This window comes from Drosophila subpulchrella, unplaced genomic scaffold, assembly GCF_014743375.2.
Source record: "Drosophila subpulchrella strain 33 F10 #4 breed RU33 unplaced genomic scaffold, RU_Dsub_v1.1 Primary Assembly Seq96, whole genome shotgun sequence".
Taxonomy (NCBI): Eukaryota; Metazoa; Arthropoda; class Insecta; order Diptera; family Drosophilidae; genus Drosophila; species Drosophila subpulchrella.
Genome location: NW_023665730.1, coordinates 289,938 through 315,869, shown reverse-complemented (window position 1 = coordinate 315,869; position 25,932 = coordinate 289,938). Strand labels below are relative to the sequence as shown.

Here is a 25,932-nt window from a genome sequence, read left to right as displayed (position 1 = left end):
TAAGAAAGTTAAGCAACCTTGAAAAGTGCGTTGAAGTTCCTTTAAGGCTGCTCCCGACTCCTGTGCTATGGATTGCACATTGAAAAGTGTTTTTAAGTGACTGTTCACCTGCAATCGCTTATTTTTGAAACGCTCAGTTAGGTTTTTCCAGGCTGAGCGAAAGCCATCATTGGTGAGTGGGGATCTCGAAACTTTGGATGAGCTTCGCCACTTGTTTTTGAATTTAAGTGGAATGATTTTACAACGGGCGTTAGACTCGGATTGTCTATGTATATTGCCGTGAAAAGGTCCCGGAAAGTCGGCCAGCGAAGATAATCGCCAGAGAAAACCTCTGTGTCGATAGGAGGGAGCCGACAGTCATAAGACGTGGAATTTTGGAACGGAGTTACTGGAGCTTGAGGTATTTGGGAGGAGCCTTTTTGGATTTGTTCCATGAGCTGCGCGGCAAACATTTCAAAGGTGGAGTACGTTTGGTAAAACTTGGATTTTAGTATGGATTTTGTGTCTGAGGCGCCCTCGCCTGCAGCTATAATGCAGTCGGATCATATTTCGTATGCTGCCTTTACCGTTTGCCACAAGGAATTGAAGTGATCGCGACGGATTTTACACGCGGATAACGTTGGGGTAGGAGCACCTGGAGCGTTCACAGTGGCCTCAATCGGGTTAAAGCGGATTTGACTGATGTTGCCTTGACGTAAAAATAATATAAAATTTGTAATTCAGAAGTAAGGAAACGGGCTAGAATCCAATTGGAATTTCGGAACCAATCAAGTTTGTAAATATATACAGTCATACTGTCGGATAGGCAGTCAATAAATATTTTTTATATCGGATTGTCGGACTTATGTAAACAATTACGCACTATAATTTTGTTTGTTTGGAAGGAACATTTATTGTGAGCCCTTGACCCACTGTGCACTTGCGAAAATATCGATATACGTATGTATGTACACTGTACATATGTACATTAGGGTGATCCAAAACATGAAAACTGGTTCTCACCATTTTACAGGGTAGATCAAGGTCTTTAAAAAATGTAATCAAAAGTAAAAAAAATTTTGTTGAGGTTTAGACCTTGCGAATCGTCCTCAAAGTTTGCTTTATAATTACTCATACGACATGTGTTCCAGCCAGAACTTTATTCGAAAAAATCGATTTCCCACCCCCAACTTTGTCAACATTCTAAACTCAGTCAATATTAGTAAAAAATGGACTAGATTTTCCGGAAAAACATTTTTACAAAGCGCCAAAGATGTAACACAAATGCTAGTTACCCTTTGGAGTCTAAGGGGAATTCTAGTCCGGACTCACCATCATATTATTAAATCCATATCGCGGCTTCACAAAGATTTTATTAGCCTAAAAAAAAATGTTAATTAAATCGTAAATATATATAATTAAGTATTGCCTTCTTTGTCCTTACTCATTTGGGTATATAAGTGTTTAGAGAAGGTCCATTTATGAAACGGTTATTTTCAAAAATAAATAAAATTGTTTGCGAAATGTTTTAAATGACTTATTATGCAAATCGAGGATTTTAATATCTTATTGTCAATATTTTCAAAAATTAAATCCAATTCGATCTTGTACGACCATGTAAATTCTGGTCTTAGCAAGTAGAAAACTTTTTAAATTTTTAAAGCTTTCAAAGTAGTTCGGAAAGGTGACAAACGAATTTGAGATATAAAACCAAGTCAAGGCCACCCATACGAAAATAGTAAATTTGATCAGGGGCAGCAGTGCGTATGAGTTATAAACTTTGAAACCAATTCGCAGACCCTAAAACGCGTTTTTTTCAAAAAATTTCTTTTGGTATACATTAAATACCTCAAAGCGCACCGTATAGGCGGGTGAGAGTAGGACCTTAAAAATTTCAATACAAATGTGGACCGCCCTAATGTACATATGTGGGGTGCGGAATAGCAAAATAACGTTGCGGGAATTGTAAAGACTTCGCTTATGTTTGTTTGTCGGTGCGTTTGTTTGTCAACTGCACAACTAAATTGCAGACGATTTGCTGAAATAAATTTTTGGATATTGTAACTTTGTTTTTAATCTTAGAAATAATTTAGCCGTATTTGTAGGTCGAGAAAAGTAGTTGGAGTGGACCGTATTAGAAAGAGTAGTTAGAGTGAACTATATTAGAATATTTGTGTAAATATACACACGCAGCTGGAACACAGTAAAAAAAAAGGAGTGCAAATCTTTAGGAAAATTTTTATCATCGGGAATTTTTTACTGTGGCTGAGTTATATTTTACACACAATTGCAATTGAAAATAATTGAGAATTATTTTAGTTAAGTAGTAGCACTGAAATATTTATTGTGTTTCAAGTGTACAATTGTGGGCAAAGGAAACTGGAATATTGTCGGGCACTAATAACGGAATTGAAATACATATATTTATTGCCGTTGCGTCGGATTAATCACTTTTGGATTTAGACAATATATCAAACAGAAAGTTAGTCGAAATAGGGTTCGAAAAACTGGCTGTATGACCGGCAAAATATAGTAAGTGGAACTTATCTGGAGCGGTTCAAGCCTGCTGGAAAAAAACCAAGGAAACTCCACGAGAGGAAAATCCAAAGATTTTAAAATCTCGAAGGACCAAAATGTTGGGGCGGGGTGGCTTGATCGCTTAAATTGATAAAGTCCCAAGAACGAAGGTTTTGCAAAAAAACACGGGGGTATTTTGGGGTTTTTTGCGCGACGTGCGTTGGTGTTTATTGGTTCACTTGGACATAAGAACTCATTAAGCCTAACTTAACTTAAGCGCTCCATAGCGGAGCGGAGACTTAGGGGAGAGATGGAGAGGGAGAGCGGACGGCAGTTCGAGCGTGCGAGATGTAGACATCTGGATAAAACTGCCGCTGGACACTGCCTCCTGAAATTAAACGCCCTTTTGACGTAAACATTGTTCTCAAAGAGCTTCGGTATAGCTGATAGCTTTGAAATACCTCTGTAATTACATGCGTTCAATCTGGAGGGCTTGATGTTGAATAGGTGTTTTGAAAAAACTGTGCAAAAAGATCGGCCATGGCCTGATCAGTGTTTGCGGACGAATTTTCAAATTAAAGTGATGATGGGTAACTTGAAGATTTACGCTTTGTGTTAACAAAGTTATAAAACTGTTTTGAATCCAGTGTAAACTGGGTCTCGCAACGAGCTAAATAGTTTTTATAACACTGAGCGGGTAACTTGAAGATTTACGCTTTGTGTAAACAAAATTATAAAACTGTTTTGGATCCAGTGTAAACTGGATCTTGCAACGAGCTTAATAGTTTCTAAAACACTGGGCGTTAAGCACGGTAAAATCAGACAGAGCAGTTAAGTATCGGAGAAAGGCAGCGTGTGAACCGTAAGCTCTAAACTTTTGGTAGAGCTTAGACTTTACATTTTTAAGTCGTGCCAGCTCTGCGTTTAATACATTATAAAATATATTAACAACTTCAGTTATATTAGTACATAAGTACAGATTAGACCAATCCGAGCAAGCTATAAGGCTATTAATGAGTGCAAAGTTTGCTCTACGAAAGCAGGGGATGCGTTTAGCTGACTTTTCAGATAGTTCATGCACTTTTGTACCCGTGTCAATTGTCAGCTCTAGCGTTGGGTGATATGGGTCTTCAGGTAGGGTCTAGCTATGCAAACACAATCTGGACTGGAAACAAAGCATGGATCGTGTAATCGTCCTAATAAATTTAAAACGTAATTTACCTGTGACAATGAAATATCCAACAAACCGTCAAGAAAATCATGCTGCGTTGAAGGTAACAATATATTTGATGTTTCGACGGTGGGCCATGTCGCCCTATGTATATTAAAGTCACCTAAAACTTTTAACTGATCCCTATCTGATAGTTAGTCGCTAGAGAGAGTTACACTAGCAGCAACCATGGGTTGTCTATCAACCGCGATCTTTTTACGCTTAGGAGAATCGGGCTCAGATAGCATACGGCTAGTGAGCTGAGACTCAAGCTCCACAAGCAGATCCGTATTTCTACGGCTGTTCCGGACTAATTCCGTAACAGTGCTTTTTGTAAGCCGCCTTATAGTAGCGCAAGCCACTTCTCATATGTCGATTGCATCGCGTAACAGGCCCGAATAGCCAAGGCATTTTTCATTAAAAATATTCTCGCACGAATGGCACGGAATGCTCTGTTGACCAGCCGAAATCAACGACTTGCATTTCTTTAAATTGCAGACAGCCATTATCGCGATATTCCGAACCACAGTGCAAAGAGAATAAAGCTACGCAAGTAAAAGAGAGAGTAAGAGAGCGGGAGAGAGTGAGCGGGAGTGAGTAAGCTGGGGGAGCGTAAGTTTTTGATGTCTCAACAACAAAGTTATATGCGGGAGTGCGGGAGAGCGGGTAACTACCGTTTAGACTCTTACCGCTCCAAACAGCGTTTGGAAGAAAAGAAGAAGGCTATTAGAAAAAAAAAACAATAGCAACAAACACTGCACAGAGACTAGACGTGCAAACTAATTTTGTTAATTTAAACACAAAACAATCATTATGCACTCGCAAAGCGAACGGATGTTGTTAGGGACATAAAAAGTTATATAAATGTAGGAAAAAATGAAATAAGCCCCGATGGTTTAAAGACAAAAAGAACAAAAATTCGGAGCGCAAGACAAAAACACGACCGTTCACTGAAAGAGCGAATTGAATTTTTTAAACACAGGTCTCTTGAAAACTCCTTTTAGTGTCTTGATTTCGGCAACGCGAACCTTTCAATTGTATCCTGCAGTTACGGACATAACTGGTGCTAACGGCCAATGTTGCGCTGGGATGTTGTTCTCGTGGACGATGACTAGTTGCACGACAACCATATTATGTTCTTTCATTTGCTGCGTTGCACACTGGGCCAGCCGATCCGATTTTTGGCCAAAAATACGTTTTTTTTTTTTAAGAAAATGACAAGACCGAGTATGGAGTCATTTTTTTAATACATTAAACTAATTTATGCCAAAGTTTCAAAGAATTCGGGCAAGTAGTTTTTTTTTACCGTATTTTTAAAGTTAAAAATTCATCAAATATTGATGGAAATGAAAAAAATCTAGAAGTCAAAGATGCTGATGTAGCTGTTCGACTTCTTCACAGAACTTTTAGAAGTCATTATTTTCAACAAGTAAAAAATATTAAATAGCTCTTCTGACTTACTTGTTTCCTAAAATAAACTTTTTCGTTGATTTTTACTGCATTTTTTAGCAAATGAGTACTTTGCTTTTCGAGTGCTTTTGAGTGCCATCCCCGAATGAAGTCATTACATCAAAAATAAATTCTTTGATTAATTTACTAAACTCGCTCATCGCCGACTCGATGCGGTTTTGCCTTAGTTTTCAGTAATTTTAGTTTTAGTTGATGGCTTAATTTGAAGTCGAACCATTTTGATGAGCTTTACTAAGAATGCCTAAAAGTATGCCGTATTTTTTTTCCGTCAGGTTTTAATGTACGTTTTGCGCGCCAAAATTTGATTTTAGTCTGCCTTAGATCTAAAATCTACTTTTTTCATTCATTCCCGCTTCTTTTATTTCTGAAACCCAACAATCGAATGTTATATCGATATATCGAAAAGAGAAATATCAACTTTGTTGGCTCTTCTCTAAAAATGTTCACAATTTCAGTCATTCGGTGCTCGAAACTCGAAGCGAACACACCATGCCTAACTTTAAAAAAGCGGAAATTGTGGACTTACTTTCTGAATACAACAATGATATATCTTTAGAAGCTGGTTTTATTGCATCTAAAGCTGGAATTTCTGATGACAATTGCATTAAAGCTATAAAACTTAAAGTATGCAAACTGAGATCCGAATACCATGTTAAAAGGAGTAATTTGAAAAAATCAAGTCTCAATTTTAACGAACGTCATTCGACTTGGTTAAATTCATTATTCTTATTTCCAATGCCCTTAAAACGTGGTCCATCCGAGAGGGGTCGTCCGAAATTAAAATTTTCGGAACAGGTCGCAGCGTCGAGAAATTTCAAATATAAGTGTCAAGCATAATAATGATTCACAGAAGCTTCTCGAAGCTGGGACATATGCTGCAAAGAGGTCTGGGGATAAGAATCTAAGTTCAGCATTGAACAATATTTCTAATAGACTGGAATTAAAAAGGGAACTTTTAAAAAAAAGTGCCGATGAAGCCTTGGCTTTTTTTTTAAATAATTCGTTTTCCAAAGCACAATATACTGCCATTCGAATATCGTCGAAGGAATCTTCTGCCGACTTCTGGCCTTCTTATAATACTTTAAGAGAGGCTAAACATTAATGCCGTCCGTCCGCAGAGACTGTGAAAATTTCCGAAGACAGAGCTGAAGTTAAGCTACAAGCTTTAGTGAATCACACGACCCAACGGCTTTTAACTTTATGTTCAGACTTAATAATAAGTTTAGGCAGCAATTCACTTGACTTGCAGGCTATATTTTCCTATGGGTTTGACGGTAGCAGCGGACATTCTGCTTATAACCAAAAATTTTTGAATGGGCCTGGAAAGGATGAAAATTTGTTCGCAACAACTCTAATTCCTCTTAGAATTATTGTAAGACCATCTGGCGAAATAATTTGGAACAACAAATCGGCTCAGTCCGACAAATTTTGTAGGCCGATAAAGTTACAATTCGTGAAAGAAAGTAAAGAATTGATTTTATCGGAGTACAATAATTTGGAAAAGGAGATTTCTAGTCTACAACTGTTCCAAACGATTATTGAAAATACCAATATTTCAGTAGAGTTCGTGCTATCTCTTACATTAATAGACGGAAAAGTTCTAAACGATTTGACAGGCACAAAATCGATGCAAACATGCCCCATTTGTCATCGAAATCCCAAGGATTTTAATGTAAAGGCCAATATTGAGGGTCGTCTTTTTGTGTCAATAAAATCTGCACTTACCTTCGGCATAAGCCCATTGCATGCCTATATTCGGATTTTTGAAATGTGCCTACAAATATCGTACAGGCTGAATATAAAAAGACATCACGTTCGGTCCGAGGAAGACAAACTGGAATTTAATTCCAGAAAGGCTTATATTCAAAATCAGTTTTGGGAAAAGCTGAGCCTAAGGGTAAGCCAGCCAAAGCCCGGCGGGTACGGCAACACCAACACAGGAAATACTGCCAGAAGAGCCTTCAAGGACATCGACGTTTTTTCAAAAATAACGGGCTTAAAAACCAAGCTCCTTTATAAGTTAAAAATTATTTTAATAGTAATTAACTCAAAACATGACATAAATGATCAAAAATTTGAAAAATATGCTTTACAAACTGCTCTTCTTTATATAGATGCATATCCGTGGTACCCAATGACCGCTACTTTACATAAAATATTGGTTCATGGAGCAGATATAATTCGAACGAGTATTTTACCGGTAGGTATGTTGGGCGAAGAAGCCTCTGAGGCTAAAAACAACTCTTACAAAAAGGATCGTATAAACCATACGAGAAAGTGTGATCGCATATCAACGATGTCAGACCTTTTTTATAGATCAATGGACTGTTCCGACCCTGTTATTTCTTCATTACGTTTAAAAAATTGCAAGGAACGAGAACAGCACTTTCCAAAAGAAGCATTGTGTATGTTAAACCCAAATGAAAATTTATACATAAGCGACTCAGACTTTTCCGATTCAGACTCAGAGGACCAAAACTCCCTAGAATTGTCAGAAGAAGAATATTAAAGGCTTACAATCTCTAAAATCCATCTATTCGTCCGTTCAACTCTTGGTTTCTTTACCAATCACTTGAAATCCCACATAAACGGTCAACGTGGCGCCCACAACATTTGACAGAAGGATCATGATCACTAGAATAGGCAGACTGTCAGTTTCTATTTCAATACCGCTTGCGAGCTGAGCCTAAAGGCAAGCGAATCTAATCCGTTTCGTTTTCTTTGTTGACAAATGTTGTGAGCGCCACGTTGATCGTTTATGTGGAATTTCATGTGATTGGTACAGAAAGTTACGCTAACCGTTCATGTCACTTTCGAAATCTGTATAGTTTCCATGCGGAAACTATTAAACAGGAAATTACAGCTCAGAGATGAAATGCCTGGCAGAGCGCTTAAGGGAGGACTTATGTATGCCCAAAGGTATGCTGCATTTCTTGTACTTTCTTCGGAGAAGAACTAAAATATATTATAAAAATATAAATGTAGCTTACATAAATACGTAGTCGAAGGCCTCGTAGCTAGCACTACCCCCTATGTTAGTATTAGTTTTTTAAACTTTACTATGATCTCAAATTAATAAATAATTAAATAAATAGCATACTTTTGTGATGACTTCAGAAAATGTCAAATTAAAATTACACAAATTAAAAAACAATATTTTTCAAACAATTTTTAATAATAAAATATAATTTGATCAAATAATAATTTGATTATAAGAATCTAAACAGATAACAAGAAGAAAAAAATAGAAAATTTTGTTAGGTCGATTATTAAATAAACGTTTAAGTGGGAGCCTCCGAAAGTAGCAATTTTTAACGGTTCATAAATCTCAAACGACATCATATTTTATAGTGGTGTTAATTTTTTTTAATTTGTTTTCTCTCATACTTAATCGTGTATGAAAATGGATTGAGTGCGTCTTCTAGTTATTTTTTTAAAAATAAAAAACCGAAAAGTATGTAAAATTTTCCGATTTTGGTTTGGATTATCTATACCATATAAAATTCCAATAAATTTTACTTTTAGTTCGTTGAAAAGTTCAATCTTTTAAGAGATAAATGCAAAAAACTGCATCCTTCTAACTATCCCAGGAAAGAAATTACAGATTTTTGGCCAAAAAATGAACTTTCTGGCCCACTGTGCGTTGTTGAAGATTGTGAAGGTAATCCCGATGCCAAGGTGACCAAAACTTTTGTTTGAGGTAGGTCACCCGTTGCATTCCGTCCAGATACCGCATTTCCTCTCCTGAATGATCCAATGAATTGTACAACAACGCCTCTGGTGCCTAGGTTAACTTAGTTCCGATTAGCAAATGGGCCACCGAAGTGTGGTGCCCTGGGGGGTATAAAACAGAATTGAAAGCCTTTGATCTGAACTGAGCATTCTTGTTTTGAATTCGTCTAGTTTCTTGGCGGTGGCGGCAAAGTTTGTTGCGTTATCGCAAGCCATTCGCAACGGAACACCGCGGTGAGCGATGAATCTGCAAAGCAAAAAATCGTTTGTCCATAATTTGGACACCAACTCGATGTGAATGGCCTTTGTATGAAGTTAGAAAGGGTCCGCAGAAGTTGACCCCAGTAACTAAAAATGGTCTTTCCGCTCGCAGGCGGTCTGAAGACTTCCCATCAATTGCGTCAGTAGGCGAGGGTTGCATGAAGGTTGCTGTAGTGAAGGTATTCCACCTGCAGTCGTGTAAACCGATGGTTTTGGGATGTAGAGCCTGGTGCTTTGAATTGAATGGGACATTGGTATCTTATCACACTTATCAGAATACAGTTTTGCCTACGTTAAATTGATGTAAAAACGGAGCCAAACGCTGGGGATTGAGAGGTAACGTCTTATTGTTTGCCAGAGCTGCCCTTTCGCGTTTGTAACTCTCTTTCTGTATCAAAGTGACTGTTCCCCAAAACGTATATAAAGACTCGGCTGCTGAGATGCGAATATCTTTTAGTACTGTGCGAAACAGAAACAGCGAAACAGATACGAAACTATGTTAATAATGCGTTATGCGCTGTCTGTTTTGCTACATAAAGGAATTGCCGTGGTCCGTATTTCGATCAGTAGGTAACAGAGCCACTTCTGTTAGTTGCGGCCACTCAGTTTCTGGCTGACGTAGAAACGTTGGGCCTGTTAGCCACATGGTGCTTTGTAGCTCAGCTGCACAGCAGCCGCGGGAAACGATATCCGCACGAATCTTCGCAGATGGTCGATATGCGATTGGCTACAAAGCAATTCAATTTTGATGCGTGCATTATGAGTCCCCGTAACACAATTTTGGAATCGCTCCAAAACGTAATTTGGTCAATGTATTTTTAAAGTATGTCTGCGAATTTTCGCCAAGTCTTGCTTAACAATAATGCTGCGCAAAGTTCAAGCTTAGGTAGTGATTGCACCTTTGTTGGAGCCAGTTGTCACGAGTCTAGAAAGAACATAAATGCAATATCCAGGCTCTTTCAGACGCGTCAGAGAAGCCATGAATTTCACTGTGATGCGATTCGGATGTGTATACAAGCCAATGTATTTGAATGTTCGCTAGGTTCTTTAAGTCGTCTAACAGGTTTATCCTCCTTTCTTTCAGATGACGTCGACAGGTTTGTCCCAATATATTCTTAAGTGAAACATCTTGGATAAAGATCTTGCAACGTACGATAACAGGGCTGAGTAATCCCAGCAAGTCGAACGTTCGGGCGACAACTGAAAGAATTGTTCGCTTGGTGAATGGCTCTTGATAATTACAGGGGTATCGAAATGTAAAGACATCAGTAATTGGCTTCCAAACCATTTCAAGAGTTTTGGATACATCTTGATCGTTGAGTGCAATGAACACCTCGTTTTCAGAAGTTTTGGTGATCTTCTTCGAGTTGCTGAACTTTGTAAGATGAAGTCCAGCCTTAGCAAGGATGTTTACGGTGTCAGTGTCGGTGATCTGGTCTGTTCCTGTTAACATATAGGTCCTCTCGCAAGACAGCTGCTCCTCGAGGATGATTGTTTTTATGTAGGTCAGCGATGTGCATGACCCCCTTATCGCCCAAAAAGGGCGCTGCTGACATGCCACAATCCGCCCAAGCCTGTGGCGCCCACAACATTCATGTAAAATAAAAACAATGTATTAGTCTCATCAATACCTATCGATTGACCCAAAAAAAAAGTATGCCACGCCCACTTTAACGCCCACAAACCGCCTTGGCCTGTTGCGCCCACAATTTTCATGCAAGAAAAAAATTTTAACTGAAATGTATTAGTCTCGTCTGTATTTATCGATTGACCCAAAAAAAAGTTTGCCAGGCCCACTCTAACGCCCATAGCGCTTTAAGACTGTCTACCGCCCACATAACCATATATTAAGATCGCGAGTAGATGGAGCATTTCAATCTCGCTTTGCTGCTTGCATACCTCCATTTCCCTTTTGTCCCCTTAGCTGAGTAACAGGTATCTGATAGTCGACTCGACTATAGCGTTCTTCCTTGTTTCTTCTTCTTTTTCTCAGGCGCCACTTCACTTGTGGCTTCGACCCAGTCCTGCAATCAAGAATCTCGTATTTCATCAGCTTAGCTGTCCAGGCTATTTATTCATTGCTGCAGTATTTATACCCATTATTTCGTCAGAAAGTATGTAACAGGTAGAATGCAGCGTTTCCGACCCTATGAAGTATCAAAGAAAAACATCTCTTAACGAGGTAAAATGAAGTGGCGAACGCGCCTTTACCAAAAATTTCTGATATCAACAATTGTGATGAAAAATGATATTACATTCGATAAAATAAATAAACTATATTAAATGTATGATTTCAGCCCGCAACAGTAAATATTTATTTACCTACACGTAAATTTTCTGTTGTTGATCCTTATCATATTGCTTCGAGGTCTTAATCGACACTGGTGCTGTGTTAGTAGAAAAATCCGATTTCTACTCATCCCAAAATATGGATGATGCTATAAATATTTTATATAGTACCGTAAGTTCATGTTTCAATACTTGTGTTCTGTTATACTATTCGTTAGCCTCCAAAAAGCCACCTTGGTTCAGTAAAGAGCTGACACACCTAAGAAATAAGAAGTCCAGACTTTATAGGAAATTTAAAGATACCGTTTCTCAATCTATTTTTCCTAGATACTTAAGTGCTCGGACTAGTTTTACCGTGCTAATCTCTCTGTGTTACAAAAACTATTTAAGTCGTTGTAAAGTTGAATTCAGAATACGAAAAAGTTATATAAATTTGTTTACACTTAGCGTATATCCACCGATTATCCTTCCTCGCTATCTTTTGAAAATATTACCGCAACAGCTGCTCAGGTAATAGCCGATATCTTTGCCACTCATCATTCCTCACAACCTTAGTCTTACACTGTATCCAAGTCAAACTTAATATTCTGTCCCACCTTAAATAAAAACTCTCTACTTGTTGACCTTCAACGCGTTAAGCCCATCTATTCGCCTGTTCCCGATAGAATTCCTGGCTGCGTTCTTAGATATGGCACGGAGGCCTTGTGCCTTCTCAAATGAGAACTCACTATTTTCCGATATGAAAAGGAATCGTTTGTAATTCCTCTCCACAAGAAGGGTAACTGTCAGCCATTTCGAAGCTCTTTAAAAATATTATTACTCTCCATTTGCTGTACCTCTCTCAGTTATATCTCCGTGTCAACATGGGCTTGTGAAATGTAGGTCAACAACAACTCTGTAAATCACGTTCTTCTGGTTAGAAAACTCGATTTATTATGGATCCCTGTTGATCTTTTAAGAAGTATCTTAAAATATCTGAATTGCAAAACACAGCAATATGTAAATTTTTTTTTTCAGAACTTCTATTCTATTTATTTACTATTTACTAAAAATTGTATGTGGTGAAAAGGCTTTAAAAATAAGAAGGAATAATGTGAGTCCAAAAATATTTGACGTGCATTTAGAGAAGTCTTTTCCAAAATTTTTAAGATACTAACCTCCAATGTACGTCGAAGGACGGAATTTATAGAATTTTTTTCTAAAATCCTAAAAAGTCCTAAAGTAAAATAGAGGTTAACAAATTACTTAAATTTCCATAAGTTGTGATCAGCCTTAAATGTAAATCAGTAGGAGGCCATCTAAGCCATTTATTAGCAAGCAAATCTATAAAATGAGTACAAACTCTCTAAGTTATCTTTAATCAAAGGATTTAATCTTTTTTTTCCAAGCCGCGATTTCACAAATACCACACGTTAGGATCAAAACAATGTATACAGATATGCTTATATACTTGTATGTCTATATTAACATAATTTAATCCCCATAGGCATTTAAAAAACTTCATTTTGTTGTACATTGTAATTTAGGAGATATAGTTTTTGTAAGTTATGCAAACGTGTATCTGATATGTACAAAACGTGTAAGCTTTAAAATATCATTCGATATATTAAAAAAAAAAATAAACAAGAACATCGATCTAGCGTCGCTTGTGAACGGTTGTGTTTACTTTTGTGCTCTGAATTTTTGTCTATTCTGTGATTTTTTGCGATTGTTTTGTGTTTGTTTATTAACAAAGCTTAGTCTAACCGCTGGGTTAGTGTGTTTAGTGTTTTTTACTAGATCTCCCAGTGATTATAGTTATTTTAACATTTATATTAGATTTGTTTAATCTCCTAGCTTTGTTAGTGTAATTTTATACTCACTAAACTTGCTAAAACTCTTTGATTCTCACTCTCTCTCCCGCTCTATATTACAACTGTAACTTAAACTCTCTCTGAACCTCCCAAATTTCTGGTAGACTTTTGGTGTGCTATTCTCTTGTCTCTCTCTCTCTCTCTCTCTCTCTCTTGCTTGCTTTACATTGTAACTGTTCCTGCGTAAAGTTGTCAGTGTCCCACAAGCAACGCTCAATCGATAGAAGATTTATTCTCTCGTGCTCTCTTACATTTAAAATAATACGCGATCTCGCGCTCTTATTTGTTTTCGTGTTTTGTGCCTTTGTGGTTTTGGAACTTGACCCCAGTGCCAAATTTACTTGAGGTATTTTTCATATATTATTTTATTTTATTTCATTTCCTTTAAATGGCTCTTGTTTGCTCTAAGAAAAATTGTACTCTTTCGTCTTCAACTAAAGACCCTTTTATTTTCTGCTGGCTCTGCGAATCGATGATGCACGTTAAATGCGCAGGATTTACTGGTAGAGTCAAAGACTTCATTGATCAGAATTCTGGACTCATGTGGTCATGCGGATCCTGCAAGGAAATGGTTGTTGAGATGAGCGGCTTTATGAAGCAGACTCGAGACAGCCCTTTGAATCACTCTGGTGCTTTTAAACAGCTCAATGAGGGGTTCAATTCCGTTTGTGCCCAATTTAATAATAAAAAATTACTAACTGAGTCGCCTAAACGTAAAAAAACCAGCTTAGCGGCAGTTAATACGGTCACGGTATCCACCCCAAATCCGTACTTGGTGGCTGCAGCAGTCTCTGTTAACACTGTGGTAAGTGAACCTACTGCGCCTATGGATACAGCTGTTTCAGGTGAAGTCACTGCTTCTCAAAGTCGGGTGGTAAAGAAATCTTCAGTGCCGGCTACGGTGCCGACCGTACCTATAGGTACAGAAGTTACCGTTTCTGGCTCTCAGCTTAGTGAGGTGCAATCTGCTGCTGGGGGACGTAAGAAATTATCAGTTGTTCCACATAGAAAACAATTATTTGTTTCGAGATTCACCCCAGATACCACATCTGAGGATGTTTTGGAATTTATTCGTGAAAAATTCCCATCCGAGAATATTTCAGTTGAACAATATAGATTTTCATATGCTCGTAGTATATCGTCTTTTAAAATATTTGTTCCGCCTGATGTGTTTAAGGTACTACTTTCTGAAAGCTTTTGGCTTAACGATGATTTAGTAATAAAAGAATTTTTTCCCAATAAACCGAGAACAAATAACAGACCTTCCACTGCGCCAAAAAACTAAAAAGTTTATTTTTGGCTTATCAAAATGTTAGGGGACTAAATATGAAGCTACCCAAGCTTTATGCTGACTCCTCTGCATTTACTGCTGATATTTTGGCTTTTACGGAAACTTGACTGAAACCAGAGATATCTGACAATGAAGTTCTGTCAAACAATTTTAATGCCTATAGGACCGATCGCTCCTCACGTAGGGGAGGCGGTGTGCTGATTGCCGTTAGCACTAGCCTAACATCCGAGAGAATTCACTCTGGTACTCCTAATGAAATTGAATTTGTTAGTGTGAAAGTTTCCTTGCAATCATTCTCAATATTTGTTACATGTTCCTATATTCCACCTAGCTCTGATTTAATAATTTATGAGCACCATCTGTCTGCGATAAAATCTGTTCTATCCCTTCTTTCTAACAGTGACCTTTTCATTGTTTTGGGTGACTTTAATCTCCCTGATATTTCTTGGTCTCCTCCTACTGACTCACTAGTCGCTATACCTCTATCCGCCCATGATTTTGTAGATGGTCTTCTAGAATCTATCGTTACAGCAAGTAAGCTTTATACGGAATTCATTAAATAGACAACTAGATCTCGTGTTTGTTTCAGACCCGTCTGAAGTCACGGTATCTAGAATTGACGCTCTTGTTGTACCTGAAGACCGATATCATCCAACAATGGAATTGACAATCTGCCTCCCATGCGTTGATACCCTCTCTCCTTTAGTTTCTCAAACTAAAGTGAGATGTTTCCGAAAATGTAACTATAAAAAACTTAACGACATGATTTCTCAATATAATTGGACAGACTTGTACAATTGTATGGATATTGAAAGTGCCACTGAACTCTTCTATATAGTGTTAAATACTTTTTTTAATGAATGCGTTCCTGATAGGCTTCCTTCAAAGCTAAACAGGCCTCCTTGGTTTACCAATGCGCTTCAAAGACTTAAAAACCTTAAAACAAACACCTATAAAAAGTATAAAAAATCGGGTAAGCCATCTGATTTTTCGAAATATGTGGTGGCTCGATCGGACTTTAATGTTCTTAATAGTCATTGCTATTCTATGTATTTAAGTCGATTTAAACTCGAATTTTCAAATAATCCGAAGCAGTTTTATAACTTTGTTAATACCAAGCGTAAGTCGTCGGCATAGCCTTCATCGGTACGTTTTAACTCAATGAAGGCATCGACGGATTCTGAAATTGCTGATTTATTTGCCCAGTTTTTCCAAACTACTTCGGCTGCTTGGTCAAATTCTAACTACCCTAATCCCTTAAATAGGGCAAATTATATTTTTACCCCTGAAATTACGGAAAGTTCTCTCTTAAGAGACTTAGCAACTACAACGCCAACTTATTCTCCCGGTCCCGATGGACTCCCCGGGTGTGTGCTTAAGTTTTGTGCATCAACCATATGTATACCGATTTATAACTTTTTAATTTGTCTATTTCATTATCAGTTTTTCCTAATATCTGAAAGGATTCTTTTATCATTCCACTTCAAAAAAAGAGTGCAAAGGCGGATGCCCAGAATTATAGAGGTATTTCCAAATTGTCGGCAATTCCTAAAGCATTTGAACGTATTATTACTTCTCATTTGCAACATTTATGTTCCTCGGTAATATCACCGTGTCAGCATGGTTTTGTTAAGCGAAGATCGACCACCACCAACTTTCTGGAATTGTCATCTATTGTAATAAATGGATTCAAGAATAAAATGCAGACTGACGTTATATACACAGATTTTAGTACGGCCTTTGACTCTGTCAACCACTCTCTTCTCTTATTTAAATTAAATCAGCTTGGGTTTCCATGTAATCTTTTAACTTGGACTTCAAGTTATTTGAATGGTAGGACTCAGAGGGTTATATTCAAGAACGCTGCCTCAAAACTGATCTATGTGACATCTGGAGTGCCTCAGGGTAGTCATTTGGGCCCTTTGCTGTTTACTTTGTTTATTAACGATCTTCCCTCTATCATAACACACTCTCGTGTACTAATGTATGCTGATGATGTTCAGCTTTGTTTATTACATAATGATATAGCGTGGGGTTTCAACTTACAGTCAGATATTGATTGTTTTCAGGGATGGTGTGAGTATAACCTTTTAAATTTGAACTGCCTTAAATGCAACGTTATGACTTTTCATAGGGGTACTCCTACTTTTGTTAGTTACTCTCTTCAAAATACGCCAATCGACCGTATATATTCAGTTAATGACTTAGGCGTTCTTCTGGACCCAAAACTTAAATTTGACTGCCACATAATGTCCACTGTCAGCAAGGCCATGAGTGTTCTTGGGTTTATAAAGCGTTGGTCAAAAGAATTTGATGACCCTTATACAACCAAATTATTATTTACCTCCCTTGTCCGTCCTATTTTGGAATATTGTTCTTCGGTTTGGAGTCCACAATATCAAGTGCATATTGACCGTATTGAGTCGGTACAAAAAAAATTTCTTCTTTTTGCCCTTCGTAGTTTGAACTGGTATCAAAACATCATGCGCCACTTACCCCTGATCTCAATATATGGTTATGTGGGCGGTAGACAGATTTAAGCGTTATGGGCGTTAGAGTGGGCGTGGCAAACTTTTTTTGGATCAATCGATAGGTATTGACGATACTAATACATTTCAGTTAAAAATTTTTTTCTAGCATGAAAATTGTGGGCACCACAGGTTTGAACGGTTTGTGGGCGCGGCAAACATTTTTTTGGATCAATCTTAAGTATTGACGAGACTAATACATTTCAGTTAAAGTTTTTTATCAATTAAAAAAATTGTGGGTGCCAGAGGTTTGGGCGGTTTGTGGGTGTTAGAGTGGGCGTGGCATATTCACGTAACAAACTTGCGCTGCGCTAAGGGGTACGGAATCTAAATTTGAAGTCCCAATTCTCTATCTTTGATAGTTTCCGAGATATCCTCGTTCATAATTACGATTTTTTGAAGTTTGTGGGCGGTTTGTGGCCCTTAAAGTGGACGGGGAAAACTCTTTTTAAAGTCAATCGATAGGTATTGATGAGAATAATACATTTCAGTTTAAATTTTTATTCTAGCATCAAAACTGTATGAACCACCGTTTTGGGCGGCTTGTGGGCGTTAGAGTGGGCGTGGCATGCTGCTGAAACAAACTTGCGCTGCGTAAGAAGCTCAGGAATCTGCATGATAAATCTCAATAGCCAATAGCTCTTATAGTTTCCGAGATCTCAGCGTTCATCCGGACGGACAGACAGACGGACATGGCTAGATCGACTCGGCTAGTGATCCTGATCAAGAATATATATACTTTATAGGGTCGGAAACGCTTCCTTCTGCCTGTTACAAACTTTCCGACGAATCTAGTATACCTTTTTACTCTACGAGTAACGGGTATAACTAATTAAGAAATGTTATTTCCAAGCGTAGGAGTTTATATGTTAAAAAAATTCAGAACTAATTAAAAAATGTTATTTGCGTAGTAGCTTATATGTTAAAAAACACCAAAGATATAATTTTTTAATTTTTATTTCCGATTGTTCCTATGGGAGCTATAAGATACAGTTGTCCGATCCAGCTGGTTCCGACTTATATACTACCTTCAAAAGAAAGAACAATTTGGGAAAGTTTCAGCCAGATAGCTTTAAAACTGAGAGACTAGTTTGCGTAGAACAGACGGACAGACGGACACGTCTAGATTGACTCGTCTAATGATGCTGATCAAGAATATATATACATTATTGGGTTGGAAACGTCTCCTTCACTGTGTTGCAAGCTTCTGACTGAAATCATAATACCCTCTGCAAAGGTATAAAAATTCGGCCAAAAATCTGATACTGTGACTTAAGCTTAAACTTTTTTCCGGTTAGCCTTTTTACGCGCTATGATGTTCACCGCAGATCACTTTTTTCGAAGAGGCGCCTAAGACTGGCCTCCACGCCCTTGTTGATCAATATTTTTAAATCAAAAAGATCTTAAAAATTTAACTAAAATTTTGTAATTTTTGTCAAGAGATGTTTACTCAGATATATCAAAGATACGATTTTCAAGACTTTCTTGAAAACCTATTTAGTTATTGTGACTGAGCCAGAGATTATAATTATGTCTATAGGAATTATAAAGACATTATGTGTTTTCAGTACTAACCGTTCATGGGGCGTCCAATGGGCTAGTTTCTCGGTACTGCGCCACCCCAGGTACGGCTGCCGGTATGAATTACGCAAACCGCCGCTTGTGATAGCTACGGACATGAAGCTGCTATTAATATAGGCTCCGCGTGCAAAGTTTCCGCGCTGCGAGACACTTGGTGACGTCTGAGTGGAGCTGAGGTGCGAGGTGGACCAGCGCGTGGCACTCACGCCCGTCTGTCCAGTAGCTGAGCCATGCCACGCGGTCGGGCCGCAGGGATAGGTGTTATGACCGCCGTGATGACTATGCGCCGAGGGACTCATTAGGAGGGGACTTCGATCCGATCCCAGCGAGCTGAGAGAGGTAGTCTTTGAGTTGAGCCCCAGCCAACGTCCTGACTCCTGTGTGCCCTTGCGGGTAAAATTGCCAAGTTGAAGTCCACCGGATATTGAGTTTGTGGCGGCATTGCCGACATCTGGTAACTTTCGGATCTCTTTATTGTAATCACGGAACCAATCTGGTATATTGAGCCGCTGAAGCGATGCCCGGACGCGCAGTTGGTGCTCGCTCAAGGCGTCCGTACTATGGTCATGCGACTTCTGCAGTTCGTTCTCGGGGGGCTGTAAGTGAACAAAAAGCGTAACTGATATTAAGTCTCATACGTTCAAAGGACGTTTTCGGTATTATTTGTTAATTTAAAAGGAATTTATGTGGAAATTCACATTTATGATATCAAAAGACGCCTTACAGTCACTAAATTGCTAAAAAAAAAATTCACATTTTCAATGTTTGTCGAGTTGTAGCTCACAATATACTCAATGTGACGTTTTCATTTATTCTGCAATGTTAGTTGTAAATTAAGCATATATTACCTTAGTTGGTTAAAAGCATCTCGTGATATAAATTAAAGCACGGAGATACCAAATATTGTAGTGCCCAACTTTACCAGAATTTACCATCATCATGTTATTCTACCCGTTACTCGTAAAGTAAGCGAGTATACTAGATTCGTCGAAAAGTATGTCACAGGTAGAAGGCAGCGTTTTCGACCCCATACAGTATATATATTCTCGATCAGGTTTACTAGCCGAGTCGGTCTAGGTCTGCCCGTCAGTCCGTATGAACGCTGTGATCTCGGAAACTATAAAAGCTGCCATACTGGGATTAGGCAGTTAAAATGCTAGGATAAAAATGCTAAAAAAAATCTGAAATGTATTGCTTCCATCAATAACGATCGATTGACACGAAAAAAGTTTGGCACGCCACTCAAGCGCCCACAAACTTCAAAAAATCGTAAGTATGAACGCGGATATCTCGGAAACTACCAAAGACAGAGGATTGGGATTTGAGATCTAGATTCCGTAGCTTTGTACGGAAGTTCGTTACGCGAATGCGCCTTGCCCACTCAAGCGCCCAGAAGCCGCCCAAAAAAAGTTTGCCACGCCCACTCAAACACCCATAAACCGCCCAAGACTGTGGCGCCCAAAGTTTTCATTCTAGAAACAATTTTTACCTGAAATGTATTTGTCTCGTCAATTCTTATCGGTTGACCTAAAACAAGTTTTTCAAGCCCACTCTAACGCCCACAAACACTTATAACGCTATCTCCCTTTGTCCCTTTAGCTAAGTAACGGATATCTGATAGTCGAGGCTCTCGACTATAGCGTTATTCCTTGTTAATAATTATACCCTTTACTCGTGGAGTAAAAGATTCTTTGAAACCATGTAGCAGTTACCGTCTGTCTGTCCTTCCGTATGAACTCTGAGATCTAAGAAACTGTAATAGCTAGACAGATTGGATTTGGCATGCAGATTGGGCCTGGGACAGCGAAAGTTTATTTCAGTAGGGCGCCACTCCCACAAACGCCTATACGCCCACGCTAGAAACTATCTATCACCCGCAGTTTTAAAGGTTATGTAAAAGTGTAAATGGATTTTGCTTTTATTATCAATATCTATGTTCATGCCAAAAATTGTCCAAATCGAATTATTAAGTAAAAAGTTATAAGTGTGCAATCTCGGAAAAAGCCGATTTGCTGCTTGCTTATTTAAATCTCCCTCGCACTCCCTTTGGCTGATTAGCGGGTATCTTTGCCCGTTTCTTAGAGCAACAGTATTTCTTTGGTAACAAACTTAACATGCTTTAATATTTGTATATAGAAGTTTGAACACCGCGGCTTTTTAGAAGAATGGTATTAACTTTGTATACCCGTTATTGGTAGAGTAAAAGGGTATACATATATATATTCCGACCCATAAAGTATATATATTCTTGATCAGGATCACTAGCCGAGTCTAGATCGAAACAAAAGCTAGAAAGTTGGGACTTGCCGTGTTGACTGTGGCTCCTACAAAAATTTTAACTAAAATTAATTGTTCTCATCAATACCTATCGACCGACCTAAAAAAAAGTTTGCCACGCCCTCTTTAACGCCCACAAACCGCTTACAAACTTCAAAAAATCGTAAATATGAACGCTGATATCTCAGAAACTATCAAAGATAGAGAATTGGGATTTCAGATTTAGATTTTGTAGCCTTTTACGCAGCGCAAGGTCATTTGGCGAATATGTCACGGCCACTCTAACGCCCACAAGCCTCTCAAACACGTGGCTCCCACAACTTTTATGCTAAAAAAAAATTTTAACTGAAATGTTTTAGTCTCGTCAATACATATCGATTGATCCAAAAAAAGATTGTCACGCCCACTCTAACGCCCACAAACCGCCTAAACCTGTAACGCCCACAATTTTCATGCTAGAAAAAAATTTTAACTGAAATGTATTAGTCCTCTGTATCTATCGATTGACCCAAAAAAAAGATTGACACGCCCACTCTTACACCCATAACGCTTAAATCTGTCTACAGCCCACATAACCATATATTGAGATCGCGGGCAGGTGGCGCCTTTCAGTCTCGCTTTGCTGCTTGCATATCTCCATCTCCATTTGGCCCCTTTAGCTGAGTAACAGTGGCGATTGTCGGTGGCGGATAACTTGGAAAGATCATGTGCTCTGGAAACTTGCGCTGAATATGACAAAATTGTGTGTGGAATTGACGCGGCCTTGGAGAGTCGGATGAAATCATCGTAGTAGTAGGACGGCTGTTTCGATACAACTGATACATTTGTGAGCGCTTGTGAAATCGCGGAATTAATGGTTGCTTGCAAAGCAATTGGAAAAAAAAACAGTTTTCCTTGGATATAGGCTAAACAATCATTTGTGTGCGTCAGAGAGTGCGTGAGATGTTTGCGTAACAAACTTGCGCTGCTTACGACGATAAAGAATCTAAATCTGAAATCCCAACTCTCTAGCTTTTATAGTTTCAAAGGTCACAGCGTTCACACGGACAGTTGGACATAGGGACATGGCTAGATCGACTAGGCTAGTGATGCTGATCAAGAGTATATATACTTGATGGGGTCGGAGACGCTTCCTTTTACCTGGTACATACTTTCCCCGAACACAATATAACCTTTTACTCTACGAATAACGGATATAAAAATGTGTCGTTTTTCAACCGAAAAAATTTATGTTTGCATAAAACGAAAAACATTTGTGGAGTTATTGTAAGAGCAACGAATAAAAAGGTGCGACACTAGCAAGAGCGTCGACTTTCATCAACACCCAGAAAAATAATGAACAAAATTTTAGGTCATGCAAATTAACTTTCTCACTAGTGAATATTAAAAAAAAATTATTTTTAGTTTCTTACTTCACTTATTCACTATTACAATTATATAGGTCGAACTTATTTTATATTCACTGCTCTCTACTTTATACTCGATTCAACAGATCGATTCGATTCTCAAAATCGGACTGCCCTAACTCGAGTTCAATGATCAATAATCAAACCTCGGCTTAAGAGATTTATTTAAAAATTGATTATCTCAAAATTGATTAAAAAAGAGACTCAAGAGAGTCGGTGAATTAGAATAATACAATTTGGCAATTAAATTTGAAATTAAAATTCGGCCGGAAATTGGTGTTTACGTTAGCGATCTCGTGTTTACGGTAGCGGACTTTAGGGATCGCTTTGGGGATCTTGTGTTTACGTTAGCGGACTTCAGGGCTTACTCTGGGACTCTGGGATATCGGCTTAGATGTTTACAGTAGTGTGCTGATACCTCCCCAGAATACAATTCAACCATTTTTAGTGAAAAACGAATATATATTGAACGTATATTTTAAAATAATGTAATTTTTGAGGGGGCGTGTTGAACATAACAGTTTATACGCCATTCCTACTGTTATGTACATTACAAAAATTAACATTATAGAAATCCCTACTTTTGAATATTCGGGCACACTTTGCGGAGTCTTTGAAACTGATCTAGGTGGGAATAATTTGAAGGCTTAGTTGAGAGAAAAAGCTGACCACGGATTTAACACGGAGTTAGGCAGAGTTATTTGGAGATTGTATCTCGGCTCAAAGTTGTTTATAAATTGAGTAAGTGACCCTAAATAATGCGTTATATAACTCCCCCCATTCTAAATGGAATCGTCCCGATTCATTGGAACATGGGTATATTGAATGTAATTGGTTGGTCAATTCCACAATGATAATTTCTTCTAGGGTATTTTCATTGTCGGGAATACTTTTTTCATTGTCGGAAATATTTCTTTCTTGCTGAATTTCTATATGGATTTGCCGTGGTATGAATATTAAACATTTTCTGTACTTGATTATAATCATGGTAAGTAAATATATAAATGTAAATATGATTAATATTAACGTAACGGGTATTAGAAAAATGGCTCCATCTTAAATACTATTGACTATTTGTCCGTTGGACGTACTATGTCGAGGATACGCAACGAATGAAGATATCCCGTTTCTTTGTGCAAAAGACTTAAATTGGGATGAAGAAAAACTTGGCACCTTATCTATCATCTAATGGAAATTGTTGCAAAATTTCTGAAACTTTGTTTTCTATATTTAGTTTATTCGGAATTTGTATTACTGCTAAATATTTTGAATAAGAATCTATACAAGTAATGAATATCAGATTTTGGGCATAATGTATGTCAGGATGCAAGAAGCTCAGAAAATTTTCAATAAAAAAGTCCACGTGGACAAAAATAGGGGGGTGGGTTAGTTAAAAATCCACGATTGTCCACGAGGATTAAGAATGGCGCCTAATTCATTTCAGACAATGATGACTATTTCATTCTCTGGATTATAACCTTCACAAGCATTTCTTTATATGGATGATTTAATAGTTATACGTTGTTCCGAAAAACATATGCTTAAAAACTTAACATACGTTTGAGAAATGTAGGAAATCTCAAGTTACATCCAGAAAAATGTTTATTTTTTATGCATGAGGTGACTTTTCTCGGTCATAAATGCACAGATAAAGGAATACTTCCAGACGACAAGAAATATGACGTCATTATGAATTACCCTGCGCCGCACAATGCGGACAGCGCTAGACGTTTCGTGACATTTTGCAATTATTATAGGCGTTTCATAAAAAACTTCGCCGAATATTCACGGCACAAATGTAAAAAGAATGTTCCTTTTGAATGGACAGATGAATGCCAAAACGCATTCCAATGTTTAAAAACAAAACTCATGGAACCTACTTTGCTACAATATCCCGATTTCAACAAAGAATTTTGTATAATTACGGATGCAAGTAAGCAAGCGTGTGGAGCGGTTTTAACTAAAAACCATAACGGACTCCAACTTCCCATTGCATATGCATCAAGAGCTTTCACTAAGGAAGAAAATAATAAGTGTACAACTGAGCAGGAATTAGCTGCACTTCACTGGGGAATATTATATTTTCGACCATTTATTTATGGAAATCACTTTACAATCAAAACAAATCACAGACCATTAATATATCTATTTTCAATGATCAATCCGAGTTCTACTCAGCGAGTTCGAGCGCTACTCAACCCGGTGGCCCTTCTTGAAAAACAAGATGAGAAAGTCGTCATCTAGCTTTCTTTGCGTTCAGACGTGCTTAAAATTCTCGCTATGTTACTTCCCCGCTGTCCCGAGTGCAATACCGATGTTACATTGGTCCATTCGGACGCTGTTCGCTGTTCTTCTTTGTGCCGTCGCGCCTATCATACTTCTTGCGTAGCCCTACCGGACGATGTGCTCAAACATTTATTAAATCCAAACACACTGTGGCAATGTGATGGCTGTGTGGTTGATGATAAATTTAAAGCCCTGGAGCGCTTATATCAGGGCCTTCATAACAAATTCTTGGAGGCGTTCCCCTCTAAATATGATGCATTGTCTCAGAACTTAAATTTAAATCCCAAGCCTCGTCTACCGAGGCCTACCAACGTAGCTGCAGCTCCCCAGTCATACGCAGCTGCTACTGCTACGTCTTCCGAGGTCGTTGACCCTTCTAATCATGCTCTGGATATTGAGAGAGGAAATTTTATACAAGTTCGAAATAAGAAGAGAAGGAACAACAACAAGCCCAATAAACATGTTGTTGGAGTTGCTCCTAATGCCGAAGATCATCATGTCTTGACGACCAAGAAATTTTTCTAATTAAGGTCAAAAGATTTATTCATAGAGAACGGGCCATTGTTAAAGGGGATAGAGTCTTAGCTAATTTTCCGGAGCCTGGGCAAACTTCACAATCAAGTCATTCATCATCAAAAAACCCTCAGCGTTCGACGCCACTGGCGTCGTTACTTTTGCGGGACATTTTCTGAGAGCCTTTCCTCATTTGTCTGAGTCGTTTTCGCAACAACATCGGCAGCTGCTTGCCTTTCTCACTGCGCTCTGATCATCTTCTGTCTCTCTTCTAACGCATCATCAACAACATCAGCTGGAGCTTTTGTTGTCCGCTTTGCGTGACATTCGCCGTCCGTATGGCTCTATTATCGGAGCGCTCCTCGGACTTGCGCTCACATCATTTTCCGTTGCTCTCCTGACGCTACATCAACAACATCAGCCGGAGCTTTCGTTGTCCGCTTTGCGCGACACTCGCTGTCCGCTGGGTTCTAATATCGGCGCGCTCTCATCATCTTGCGCCTCTCTCCCGTTGCACCATCAACAACATCAGCTGGAGTTTTGTTGCCCGCTTTGCGCGACATTCGCCGTCCGCCTGGCTCTAATATCGGCGCGCTCCTCGGAGTTGCGCTCTCATCATCTTGCGCCTCTCTCCCGAAGTACCTAGAACATCGGCTGGATTCTTACTCTTCATTAGGTTGGAACCCGCTCATTGAAAATATGTTCTCTACATATTCGCCGCTGGAGTTAAACCAACATC

General features: G+C 38.5%; 1 protein-coding gene across 1 annotated transcript in view; it reads right to left on the bottom strand.

Annotated features, from left to right (window-relative positions):
• LOC119562801 overlaps positions 1-25,932 on the bottom strand; it is a 172,317-nt gene that overhangs the window by 105,647 nt on the left and 40,738 nt on the right. Inside the window, exon 2 of the mRNA XM_037875967.1 lies at positions 18,706-19,307. Coding sequence (XP_037731895.1) covers positions 18,706-19,307 — 602 coding nt within the window. The remainder of the gene's footprint in view (positions 1-18,705; positions 19,308-25,932) is intronic.